Source organism: Hippocampus zosterae, chromosome 2, assembly GCF_025434085.1.
Source record: "Hippocampus zosterae strain Florida chromosome 2, ASM2543408v3, whole genome shotgun sequence".
Lineage (NCBI taxonomy): Eukaryota > Metazoa > Chordata > Actinopteri > Syngnathiformes > Syngnathidae > Hippocampus > Hippocampus zosterae.
This window is the reverse complement of record NC_067452.1, coordinates 18,582,972-18,594,976: the sequence shown is the minus strand read 5'-3', so window position 1 is coordinate 18,594,976 and position 12,005 is coordinate 18,582,972. Positions and strand designations below refer to the sequence as shown.

Below are 12,005 nucleotides of genomic sequence, written 5' to 3'. Positions count from 1 at the left end.
TTAGGAGGCAGTGATTCTTTCGCATACCACTCGAGAGAGCCTCCATGCCAAATTTTGAGAATCACTTGATCTATATGACCTGTTTTTAAACTTTTTATTAGTCACCTTGACCTTGACATTTCTTTTGGAACAACCAATAAACTAATTAATAAACAATAAAAAATGACAGACTGACTGACTGAAAGGAAGTCGTCCACCTAAGACACAATAATGAGTTTATTTGTGGCTACCTCTCACAAAGGCATATACTCACTGTCGGTGATGGGCTCCATGCAGAAGCCCAGCAGAGCATGAAGGAAGTCCACAATGTTATTCAGGGAGTCTTTGTTGACGTAGTCGCGCATTGTCTGGCGAAACTGCAGTTTGTCCAGCTTGTAAAGGTTGGTCAGGCAGTTTTGAGCCTGATAGGACAGAGTTATTAAATATTTACCGGTATATTCAGAAAAGAAATGCAAGAGCACGACAAGATGCGATGAAGCACCATCACAACACAAAGGCCCTGATAGTAAGAAATTAAAATGTATACATTTTGCTGGATTGTTGGAAAAGTAACCAAAGAGAAAACAATTCTGACCTGCATCCTCAGGCGATCTCCTGAGAGGCCGCGATGTCCCTCGCCACATCCGTAAGCACAACCCAGAGACTTTACGATCTTGATGAGCATGGAAAGGGCCAGCCGATGAGTGCTGAGGCAAGAACTCTCCTCCTGTTTATTGTGAAGTTCAAAAATATGAGCAGCATATACCGTATAAACCAGTGTCAAAGAATGTATAACGATATGCAGCACGCAGCAAATGGAGCCAAACAAATAGACAAAAACATTGTTTTTTTAATAGGTCTACTTGTCCTGCACCTACAACAACAGTAGTGTAAAACCATGCATAAAAAAACCCCAAAACAATTTACAGAAAAAGAAATAATTTGAACAAATCACAATTATACTGTTGTCGTGCCATTGAGATATGCATTACGAAAGTTAAAGGAAGTTGTTTATTTTTATTTGGTTTGAATGAAAATAATATTTGGTTTACAATATTGCAGTTTTATTAAATGTGGCCTGACGGACCTAAATAAATGGGCATTTGACTGATTAAAAAAAAGAAAACTAACTACTTGTCCATATGCATGCATGTAAGATTGCGTGTCTTGCTGGATAATTGCGCTTCGGTATCAGTGAAGGGGTTTGAACTTCTTCCTACTCCTTCTCAGACCGGCAGTCAAGGGTATTTCAGTATGGGTCATTTCTATTTTAGATTTTTCATGTCTTAGTTTTTATGTATTGCATGTTCAAAATAAAAAGTTGACTCAACAAACCAAACAGTAGAAGTTGTAACCAAGACTGGTGTCAAACTAACCTTTTTGTCATTGTCCTTGTTATTCTTCACGTCATCCTTGCTCCCTTGCCCACTTCCTCCGCCACTACCTCCCCCGCCTCCGCCTCCACTGCCACCATCTCCACCACCACCACCTCCGCCGCCTCCCCCTCCTCCTAGGCTAGGGCCAACTGTCTCCTTGGCTCGCGCCTCTTCATTCTCCTTGTTGTCAGGCTTGGACAGCTTTTTGCCCATCCCAGGCACCACACCCAGCTGCAGCAGGCACTCGATGATGTTGAGAGCTACATCGCAGATCCTGGAACTAATGTCATGGCTGAGGACAGCGTAGAGGACACGCAGCACAGCCTGACACAAAAGAGAAGGAGAAACAGCTCATAAGTGTGCCTTTGGTAAACATTCTCTCCGTCTCTCTCTATACTCTGTGTGTGTGTGTGTGTGTGTAAACATATACACATATACAGTGTGTGTATATATATATATATATATATATATATATATATATATATATATATATATATATATATATATATATATGTGTGTGTGTGTGTGTTTAAGTGAGAGAACGAGCGCGAGAGAGAACGAGAGAGAGAGAGAGAGAGAGAGAGAGAGACTTATGTTGATTGAAATGAAGTAATTTCAATGAAGTACCGTAGTTCAAACCCATGAATGTCAATAAATATGCATTGCCATTAATTCACAGATTGAAAAATGTCCATAAATTAGGCACACGTTTGTTACTCACTGAGAGGTCTAACATTCCATTTTTCAGCACAAAGTTATTGGTGCCCTCAATGTTGTCACCCTCTTCCTGGCAGGAGTAGTTGATGCAGGAGTCGGTCAGGCTGCGAGGAAGGTTGGCACAGGCCAGTGTCTCCACGGGCATCTCTGGGACAACCACGGGGTTGCAGAGCCTTTTCATGTGCTCAGTGAAAAAGTCGGCATAGCCAACATTAAAGGATGCCACAGTCGTGTTGAAGGCGGCCATGGTGATGGTGGAAATCTGGGATCGAACTGAAGATACAAAAGGACAGGCGAATCATTCTCAAAACACAGTTTTCCACATTTGCTCAGCAATGATGCCAGGACACGACAATATCATGGATATAAATAACAAATCATCATTTCTCATTAGAATCCAACAAAAAAAACATTTAATAGAAAACAAAGATGACAAGGCGGTAGCTCATCTGTAAGTAAGTACTTGGGCTTTAGAACTCGAGTCTTTCTGAAATGCATCGAACGTCCCACAGACACATTTTTTGACAGTGTCTGTATGACATTTCTCATGGCTGCATGAATGCGATGTGATTCTATGTGGCGTGCAAAAACAAAAATCTGGGAAAGAACAACAACAACAACAACAAAAATCAACCAATTCGACCAAACCGATCACAATTTTTTTTCCCCAAAGCATTGGCAGCACCATTGCATCCACACAGACAGTTCAGGGCCATGCAAGTCCATTGCACTCTATCTAAACCGCTCATGATCTTTTCACTATTTATTACCACCCTCTCTTGGTGCAGTCAATGAGATTTTCCCTGTTCGTGGCACGTCTCGTCAGGTGTGGCCACTGTCATGGCAACGTTTTTACATCGCATGCCCTTCCAAATGCATCCCACTCATTTTCATCCAGGTTTGGCACTGGTCGTGGCTCGGTGTTGGGGTCTCGCAACCCCATTAGGATTTGATCCCTGGTGCTCTGGGTCAAAGACGCAATTCATTGCGAAGTGTTTCATCCACCATCACCAGTTGTTCGACCGTAGCTATTCTAGCATCGTTTGTTGGAAAGTGCTCCTTGGTGTTTGTAGACTAGATCTTACGTTAAGATATGTGAAAGTCGAGATGCAAGATTAGTCAAAAGAAGAGTTGATAAGATAACACATTCTAAAATATTTCAATCGGCAGCCCCAAAGTAAATTGCGTTTGGGATTCAAACTCGCGTAATTATTTTAAACGACAATTTCTTGAAAAAATGGATTCAAACTGAACCCAGAAAAACTCAAACATTAAAAAAAGCGAGAACGCAATCAGTCAATGCATGCAAAGGTTATCATCGAGAAAATCTCAGATTTCCGATGCTCAGTCCATGGCACACAAACCTCTTACCCTCTTTGACGGTGTTCTCGCTGTGGCTGTTTGAATGGTCAGGCATGTCTCTGAGAAGCGAGTGGTGGGAATGCGAGTGCTTGGTGCTCAGGCTGTCGGCATCGGCGGCTGTGTCTGTGCTGCCCCGACGCGTAAACTTGCCTGTAACACAGGGAGGAGATTGTTGTATTCATATGTAAAAAACATTCTGGTAAATTCTTGTCAGAAGGAGAGTGAAGATGGTCAGTGATTTTTGGCGGACAGGACCATTGAAATCCCTCTTTAGGCGATTGGAAATTGGGATGTCGAGGTTGAGGATTTTGGCTTCTGGATTCTAGTCTATTGTAGATGGTAAAAGCTTTGCGCAAACCCATGATGGTGGCTTGCCAGCCCCCACGGTCCAGAGTACGCCGATCATCGCCCAGGCCAGAGAAGCTCCCAAAGGAGAATGTGCTGCGGGTGGGCGAGACATCGAGGTGGTCGTCATGGAGGAGGAAGGGGACGCCCATTCGACGCTGGCGCTTCTTCCCAGTGTGATGGAAGGGGATGGAGCCCTTCCTCTCCCGGTCCTCACGCCGGTTCTTAAACTAAAAAAGACGCACTTCTCACTCAGAACCACTGTTGCTGCTATCCTGGTATCGATAAAAAATCAATATCTGGGGCGCGTTTGTCTCACCTTCTTAAAGATGTTCATGCCAAGATCAGATGAAAGGTCAGGCACAGCTTGCCGACGAAGGTTGGTTAGAGAAACCTTGGTGAACGTCTCAGTGCTCAGAGATTTGCCCTCCTCGTTGCATTTAAGACTCATATCCTGTCAAGGTGAAAACACATTTCAAAACGGCACATCATCCCCATTCTGTCATCCTTGCACTGGCCCCCTGTTTATTTTAGTATTCCGTACAATCATTTTAAAAGTCACTTGCAGAGGCCTCAACGATTGGGTGCTTTGTGGAGCTGGTGACATTTTATTGTCGTGTTCGATCGGTCTGGTCTACTGACTGCTTTTGATTTGCTTTTCCTCACACAAGACTCATAATTAAAAGGTGATAGAAGCATGTAGATGCACCAGAATTGTCTCAGACTAGACACAGTACTGCAATTAAAAACATGTTTGTTTAGGCAGACATTTCATTTGGACTTTGATTGCATACAGTGGTGGGGCAAAAAAGGAACAGCTGAAAAATGATTATTTTGTCCGAATTGACTTTTTATAAGTATGTTTCGCTCAGAGTTAAGTAAAATGAACATTTTTGTTTTATTCCAACTACCGTATTAACGATTGACAACAGAAATCCTGATTCCAAATACAAATATTATTTAGAGCATTTAGTTCCAGAAAATGGTAAAATGTCAATAAAGGTCCAGTGTTTTCTCTCCCCCCCCCCCCCCCCCCCCCCCCCCCCCCCTGAGTGTATATCTCTACCTACCTACTGGATGTATTAACTGCATAATGTTTGGCTTTGTGTAATTTTTTGGGGACTTTGTCAAGAAATGTATGCCTCCCCTCTATGAAAGGTACGGGACAAATAAAAAGTAATGGGTGTGGCGGATCTGTTCTTGGGTCAGTTACCTGTGTTTTGTGGGTATTGACCAGCGAGGGCGTGGCAGCCACCATGGAGCTGCTCCGCGGGCGCGGCAGAGGAGCAACTAGTGGTTCTGGGACACGTTCGGGCCTCTCCTCTAGAATGTGTCTCAGCCGTTGGAGGTAGTACATCAACGCCCAGTGCACCCCCTCCTCTGTCCAGTGGGGCTGCAGAAGGCAGCGCAGAACCGCGACATCAAAGTAGGTGGCATAGCGAGCACGCTGAGACAGGGATGCTGGCACACCGGCAGGGACTGACGTCCTGAAGATAAAGCAATCGGAAATGAACACTGTAGTTGAGTGGGGAGCCTTTTCGGGTGCAGGTGAGGTGAGCTACTTTGTCTGCAATGGGTCAATTTACAACATCAATCGATGCCGCTTGTTAAAGCCATTACCGGTGCTTTCCAGACACTAAATTATTCTATCAATATGTACTTGTATGCATGTAATGACCAAAATCATTTTTGCATGAAAATGTAAAACACATTAATCGCACAAATCAGAACATATCAACAGAGGAGATCGTATCCCGTCCCATGGACCATAGCATTGAGATCATAGAAACTCATACCAAATATAAATCACTTAATTCCTCTGTTTTACATTCCTCTCCAAATGTAGGTCAGGCAGGAAGGATTAAGTCATCAAAGTTTTCTACATACAGGAGACAACATCTACTAACGTTTAGAGGCTACGTCAGAAAATGTAAAGCAGCCAATAAAAATAACAGCCAGTTTTGAATTTAGACACGAGGTTCCACAATTCTTTAATGGATGGAACAGACAAAGATGAACCTTTCCTAGGACATTTGTCCAACAATGTAAAGAAACACTGTACATTTATGTAATTCTACCTGCTAAAGAGGAGACCCAAGGGAGAACACACCCAAAGCAAACAACTAAAAAAAGAAAACAAATCACAAAAGAAGGCAATGGTTCGGTGCTTTAATACAAATAATGTTGAAGTCTAAGTTCTACATTAAATGCAGATGCAAATACCTGGGAATAAATATTTGATTCCCATCAACTCGTGAACCCAAATGTGTCAACAGCAGCAAAAATGAGGCAAAACAAAGTGTACGTTTTCACAGAAATACCATAAAATGTACACTAAATTGTTTTTTGGACAACAGTCCAATCAGATAAAGGTGGTAAATAAAAGCCAGACCGTCATCAGTTCAGCTGACGCAAGTGTGAGTTTATTATTAATAAACCGAGATGAAGGTCAGCAGTTGGTCAGCTGCAAGGCGTGAGGAGAAACATATTGATGGCATGAGAGCGATGGCGAGCCATGGAGGACGGCGTTTCATCTTGTCGGCTGCAATGAATGGAGCGGACAGAAACGCTCAATATCTTCAGTTAATCAGTTTGGGAGCGAACAGCAGGTTGCTGCGTCATGTTTCGCCGTCTCGCCTGCTGCTGGGTTGCCACGGATACAGGTTGTCAACACCCACCCAGTGGGCCCACTTGCAACACTCGCAGCCCCTGATTGGGTGCAAGTAAAAGCAGCAAGTCAGCCTGTGGTTGCCATGCAAACTGCCTCCCGCATCAGCAGGCTTTCTGCGGGTGAGATGTGTGGTGCTGCGGGATGACTATGCAGCATTAATCACAGGAGCTGAATGACTAAACCACAGAGGTGTGTCTATTAAAGAAAAAAAATCTCTATCTATATATACTGTATATATATATATATTTTTTAGAATGGCAACAAATCAGCCGTGAGCTAGTGTCACAACAACCCACATTCAATAAACAAATTTGGTGCACAGTGGCATCACATGGGTTGTTTGGCTATTCCTTTGCCCAGGATATTAAATAAACACAATGTCAGATGTCAGTTGCCAATAGATGGCCAGCAGAAACTGCCTCTCTCCACCAAAGACACACAGCCCGACCCCAAAGTCTGGCAAGGGAACCTCCATGTTGCCAGACTTGCTGTGGGCAGTCCAAATCAAGCCAGGCAGGCAACACTGCCAGCATGTTACTTCAGCATAATTAAACCGGTTATGCGGGAAAATACTCCCTCAAGCCAAGGCCATGCGACATGAGGAGACAGGGTGGCTCGGAGCGACAACATTACGAAGCTCTCCGTGCTGAGCTGGGTGCTTTGCAAACATTTCCGTGGGGCTAAATGCTTAGCCACCAGCGGGATGATGGCACCGGCTTGGTGTCGGCGCGGGTCACTGCTGCTCCCGGACGAATTGTTCATCATGACAGCATCCGCATAGGGAAATAATAAGGAACATGCAGTAGGTTTTTATTGGATGGATGCAATGGTGGAAGCATGGAAAAAAAGCACAGATTGATGCTGGGTAATATGAGTGAGACGCAGAGATTACTGCAAGCTCAGACAATTGAACAAAAGAAAAATGAGAACTCAATCATGGATTAGGAGGCCGATACTTGTGTCACCATCGTTTATACATGGATAAAAAAATATATATTAACACTTATAAATCAATGTCACTTGTCAGTGACCTTGAATTGAAATGTGTGTACTGAGTGAGGGTTGTTGGGTCTTATTTGTTGATTGAAACGGCACTCACTTTTTCTTGGACGGTCCTTTGATCAGTGGGGGTTGCTGAGAGGGTCCGCCTTTCTCCACAGAATTACCGCGGCGACAGCTGTGCTCTCCTGCGGCTGGGGAGGAGGAAGAATCGGAATGGCCAGCCTCACAAACCACTTGAAAGCCCTGCGGAAGGCACAGGAAGCCCGAGATGGAGAGATAAGCAGTTGTGAATGATGAAAGGGACGAAAGGTTCCTGCTTGGACCCTGGCTAACCACATTAATGTTCGCTGATGCTGGGGGCTAATGAATGACAGCATACCCATTATGGCTGGCCAATAAAGCCCAACTGTCCTTTCCTTATATTTTAGGGCTGAATGGTGACACAATATAGAACAGGGGTCACCCGCCTTTTTGTTAAAGGTTACCAGTTTGAGGCACACTTCTAAATTAATGAAGTTGCTTCAATCACCTTTAATTAGAAGATTGTATAGCCAATAATAGGACACTGATCAGGTTCAACGATTGGATGCCACAATTTTCAGGAATGACGAAAACAAACAGCAACACAAATCTGCAAGTCATTTCTACAAAATTCCTTGGAAATAACTCATGACCGGGGTGGTATTTTTCCAAAAGGCCCATTGGCACCATGTCGGTGACCCAAGATATACAGTATGTGCCGGTATTTTTCTCAAAGTGGGAAAATGACAACCACTTTTGCTGTTTTATTTGTTATCATCATCATCATCATTATTATTATAACCGTTTGTTTTTACAGAAAAGGGCAAAGCAAATAAAATATATTCTTTAGAATATGCAGCTGCACATCAAATCTCAATGTAAAAGTTGAATAAAATAAAATTCGTCATAATGTCTGCATCATGTTTTTAGTATTTCCAAGCAGTTCGGTAATTGGATGGTTACTGGCTCACTCAGGCCAGCATCAGTGAACTTCAGGCAGCCTGACAGAGTTACAATAGCGGCTGCGGATGACCGGGCCACGGTTAATGTTGAACCCTGCTATCTCACATTGGAAAACGTGATACGCCAGCCAAGCCTAATCCCTATCGCTGGGGAAAACCAATGTACGCGTTCTGATTCAACAAAAGTGTTGAAAATACTCACCATCGATCCAGGGTTTCCAGACCCACGTGGGCTGCATTGGTTGATGACTGGAGAGTTCCGTTTTGCTGGTGAAGCAAGCAAAGTAAATTAAAAAGAAAGAATATATATCTTTCTTTCATGATCTGAAAATTGGTTTCTATTCACCTGTTACGATGTTACGGACCGGTTTGATGAGGGCAGTGAAGGCGGGGATATCAGGCTGGCGGTGCTCCCACATTGGCTGCCAAATAATTAGACCACTGACTAGACGGAAGGTCAAGTCGGACTCCTGCACAATCATTGCATACTTGGAATCTACACTTTATTATTTATTAATTTATGGGAATATTTTATGTTATTACTGGCACGGCATCTACGACATGACAATGTTCTGTTTCACTTGTCTCTGGTAGTGCAAAAGAGCCTACTGGGGAAGAATGTATGTTCGGGTGTGAAATGACCTTGATCCGGTGAATGAGGGGTGCGAAGAGGAAGACAAACAGCTCCACGGTGGCCATGCTCTTGTGGAACAATTTGGTGCGCACGTGCTCATCCTCCTCGAACTGGGAGCTGCCGTGCTGTGGGCCTGACCCTCCAAAGGCAGAGCTGGAGCAGGAGCCGGGTGCACCTGGAGATGAGCCTTGGTTTCCAACGGCCTGTAGGAATGCACCGCCGCCACTGCCGCCGGCAGACCAAGCGTGACCCAGGCTGGGCTCGTTGTTGCACTCCTGTGCGGCATCCAAGAGCATCCAATGCAGCGTATGGAGCAGCTTGGTCTCAGCCACGCCCAGTTTGTCCTGATGACCTGCCACAGGTCAAAAGGCAACAGTTGATGCCACAATTTTACACTGAAGGCAGACATGGGAGACAATAATGGGACAAAATGTATCGCTTGAATCTTGTTTGCATCAAATATCCTGGGGTTATTACATAATTTAAAAAAAAAACACTTGCACAATACCCTTTTGTGGTATACGCTGCCGATTGCTCATGAAAACCAGCCTGATTGTATGTGCATTTTGCCAGGGAACCCCTCAACTAATGGGATTTTTGTACTTTCTGAAACTTTCTGGAATACGCCATAAGAATGCCCAGTTCATAAGAAAATAATAATTGATGTCTAGGAAGTAGTGTTGAAGTGAAATATCTTGAATGAGATGCTAAAATATTTGTATGTTAGGGAGGAGCTACTGTAAATTCAGCCTGGATTTAGTAATACGCGATGAGTTAAAAATGCAAAGTGTTTTGGGATCATAGTTTGTGGCTATTTATGGTTTTAATTATGAATACAAGCAAGTAGTTCTCAAAGTGTGCTATGATCACCAGTAAAGTTACGCTGCCTCCCTTTAGTAGGAAGCTAAATAATAACAGACAAAAAAGTTCACATATTGCAACACTGGCTTAAACATTTTAAAAATCCAGTACAGTGCATTTGTTAAACTACTGTTGAATAGCACGTATGTATCGAGTAAGGGCGCTTGCATTTCATTGTTTGTTCTTAAGCCTATCCCAGCTGACTTCAGGCAGAAGGCGGACTGCACCCTGAACTAGTCGGCAGTCAGTCGCAGGGCACACATAGAGACAAACGACCACTCACACCCACATGATGATACGAGTGGAGCCTGTACTCCTGGAGACAAATTCCTTGTGTGTTCTACATACTTGGCCAATAAAGATGATTCTGATTCTGATTCTGGTACATACCACCACTGAGTGTGAACTGATCCCTCGCTGCCCACACCCAAGTCCGGCAACTGTACCACGACACAATCAGCGACTGTAACAATTATCACGTTCTTTAATTATTCGCGCCAGCGCTTGCGGGTTTCATGAAAACGAATGCATCTAACTTTTTGTTGTTACTGCATCTATTTTATGGACGGATCCCAGATAAAGCAGGGGTTTGCTCACCCAGTTTGTTCCTATTGGAGAGTAAGATGGAAGTACAGTGGAGAACGTGCGGCAGGGCGGCCTGGACCAACTCCCAGCGGGATATGCTCTGGATGGCCTCGGACAGGGCTGGTGACAACCCGTGGAGCTTATTCTCCACCAGGACTCGCTCAAAGGACTGGAGAGGCAGCCAGAGAAAAGCAGAGGAGACACTTAAGACATGAACCAAAGCCTCTTTCTTTGACTTTGTCTGGTATGGTCTCAAGTGAGGCCAGGCCCATGGGAGAGACAGTGGCAGCTTTGTCGATCCCAGGGGATCTGGCCAGGCATCATTATGGATATGAGTTCTGGCTCCTGGGTAATAGGAGGAAGCAAGCGGGCAAAACTAATTTGCTAAATGCAAAATGAAGAGTGCACTTGATTTGCAGGTGAATTAAAGCAAAAACAGATTATGTACTTATTCGTCATACGCCAATATTACAATGACTTACCACGCAAGATGCTTCATATTGTTTTCCCAACTTAGGACGCAAAAATGCACTGAAAAGAGACAAGAAAAACGATGAGTTTGATTCGCCAATATCGGCGTTGACTTCCAGCTGTGACATCACCGGCACCGTTCTCCATTGAAAACATTTCCTCATCTTGATTAAAAACCTTCCGGCCTGCTCTCATTTGAACATTTGATCTAGAACGATGACAAACACCTGTTATGAGTCGGGGCTAACCTGGTCTGCCGCCACAGGAAGGTCTGGATAGGGAACGGGATTCCTTTGCCGCACTCCGGCTCGTTGTCATCCAAGCTTTTCCTCTTCACCATGTTGGCCAGTCTTCGCCGCCTGTCTTGCCTGTTCTCCCGCCTGCGTGCGACCACCGGTTGGCGGCTGCTGGCTCAGGTGAGCGGCGAGCTTTTCTCATGACATGATTGGATTCGTGCTGCGTAAAATGGCTGCAAGTGTCCGTCACCGTGCGGAGAGAGGGAGGGAGGGGGAAAGGAGGGAGGGAGTTAGGGAGGGAGGTGGATGGATGAAGGGAGGGAGATTGTGGAGGAAGGTGAGGAGGGGGGAGGAGGCGAAGAGATTTCAGAACCGCCCATCAACGGCGGCAGCTAAAAGGTCACTGAAGGGCGAGACGTACGCGCATCCGCGCACCCTTATATGTGCGTTCGTGTATGTGTGTGCGTGTGCGGCTAAGGAAGATGCTGTGCAGTGCATCTATGTCATCTGACTTTGTATTTGCACTTCCAAGTTTGAATTGTGCAAATCATACGGATAAGTGTCAGAGATTGAGGGGCGTGAAGCTTTCCCCGCAGGGGCGGAGCTACAGGGTGGCCAGAGGTGGCCACCCCTTCTCACTCTGTGTCCAACTCCCTGGCCACCCTCATACCTAGGAGAATATTTTGATATGTGTGAACATTTCTACATCTCTTCCTACATCTCTGGCTCCCGTCCAGGCAAAATAATAAATGTAAGTGTGTAATTTTATTGCATTTTCATTCC

General features: G+C 44.6%; 1 protein-coding gene across 21 annotated transcripts in view; it reads right to left on the bottom strand.

The window, feature by feature from the left end:
• The window catches only part of LOC127595812 (protein unc-80 homolog), a 44,105-nt gene extending 32,513 nt beyond the window's left edge, over nt 1-11,592 (bottom strand). For 9 of the 21 annotated variants that reach the window (XM_052057629.1, XM_052057631.1, XM_052057635.1 and 6 more), the window contains exons 1-15: nt 11,235-11,588; nt 10,998-11,046; nt 10,528-10,684; nt 9,078-9,421; nt 8,782-8,905; nt 8,638-8,702; nt 7,550-7,695; nt 4,993-5,266; nt 4,099-4,233; nt 3,793-4,009; nt 3,444-3,584; nt 2,077-2,345; nt 1,356-1,679; nt 575-706; nt 254-401 (exon numbers count right to left, since the gene is read on the bottom strand). In XM_052057629.1, coding sequence (XP_051913589.1) covers nt 254-401; nt 575-706; nt 1,356-1,679; nt 2,077-2,345; nt 3,444-3,584; nt 3,793-4,009; nt 4,099-4,233; nt 4,993-5,266; nt 7,550-7,695; nt 8,638-8,702; nt 8,782-8,905; nt 9,078-9,421; nt 10,528-10,684; nt 10,998-11,046; nt 11,235-11,326 — 2,617 coding nt within the window. In that variant the 5' untranslated portion in view covers nt 11,327-11,588. Of the gene's footprint in view, nt 1-253; nt 402-574; nt 707-1,355; nt 1,680-2,076; nt 2,346-3,443; nt 3,585-3,792; nt 4,010-4,098; nt 4,234-4,992; nt 5,267-7,549; nt 7,696-8,637; nt 8,703-8,781; nt 8,906-9,077; nt 9,422-10,527; nt 10,685-10,997; nt 11,047-11,234 lie in introns of all 21 variants that reach the window. The other 12 variants (XM_052057632.1, XM_052057633.1, XM_052057640.1 and 9 more) reach the window with 6 other exon arrangements.
• Between the last annotated feature and the right edge of the window lie 413 nt (nt 11,593-12,005).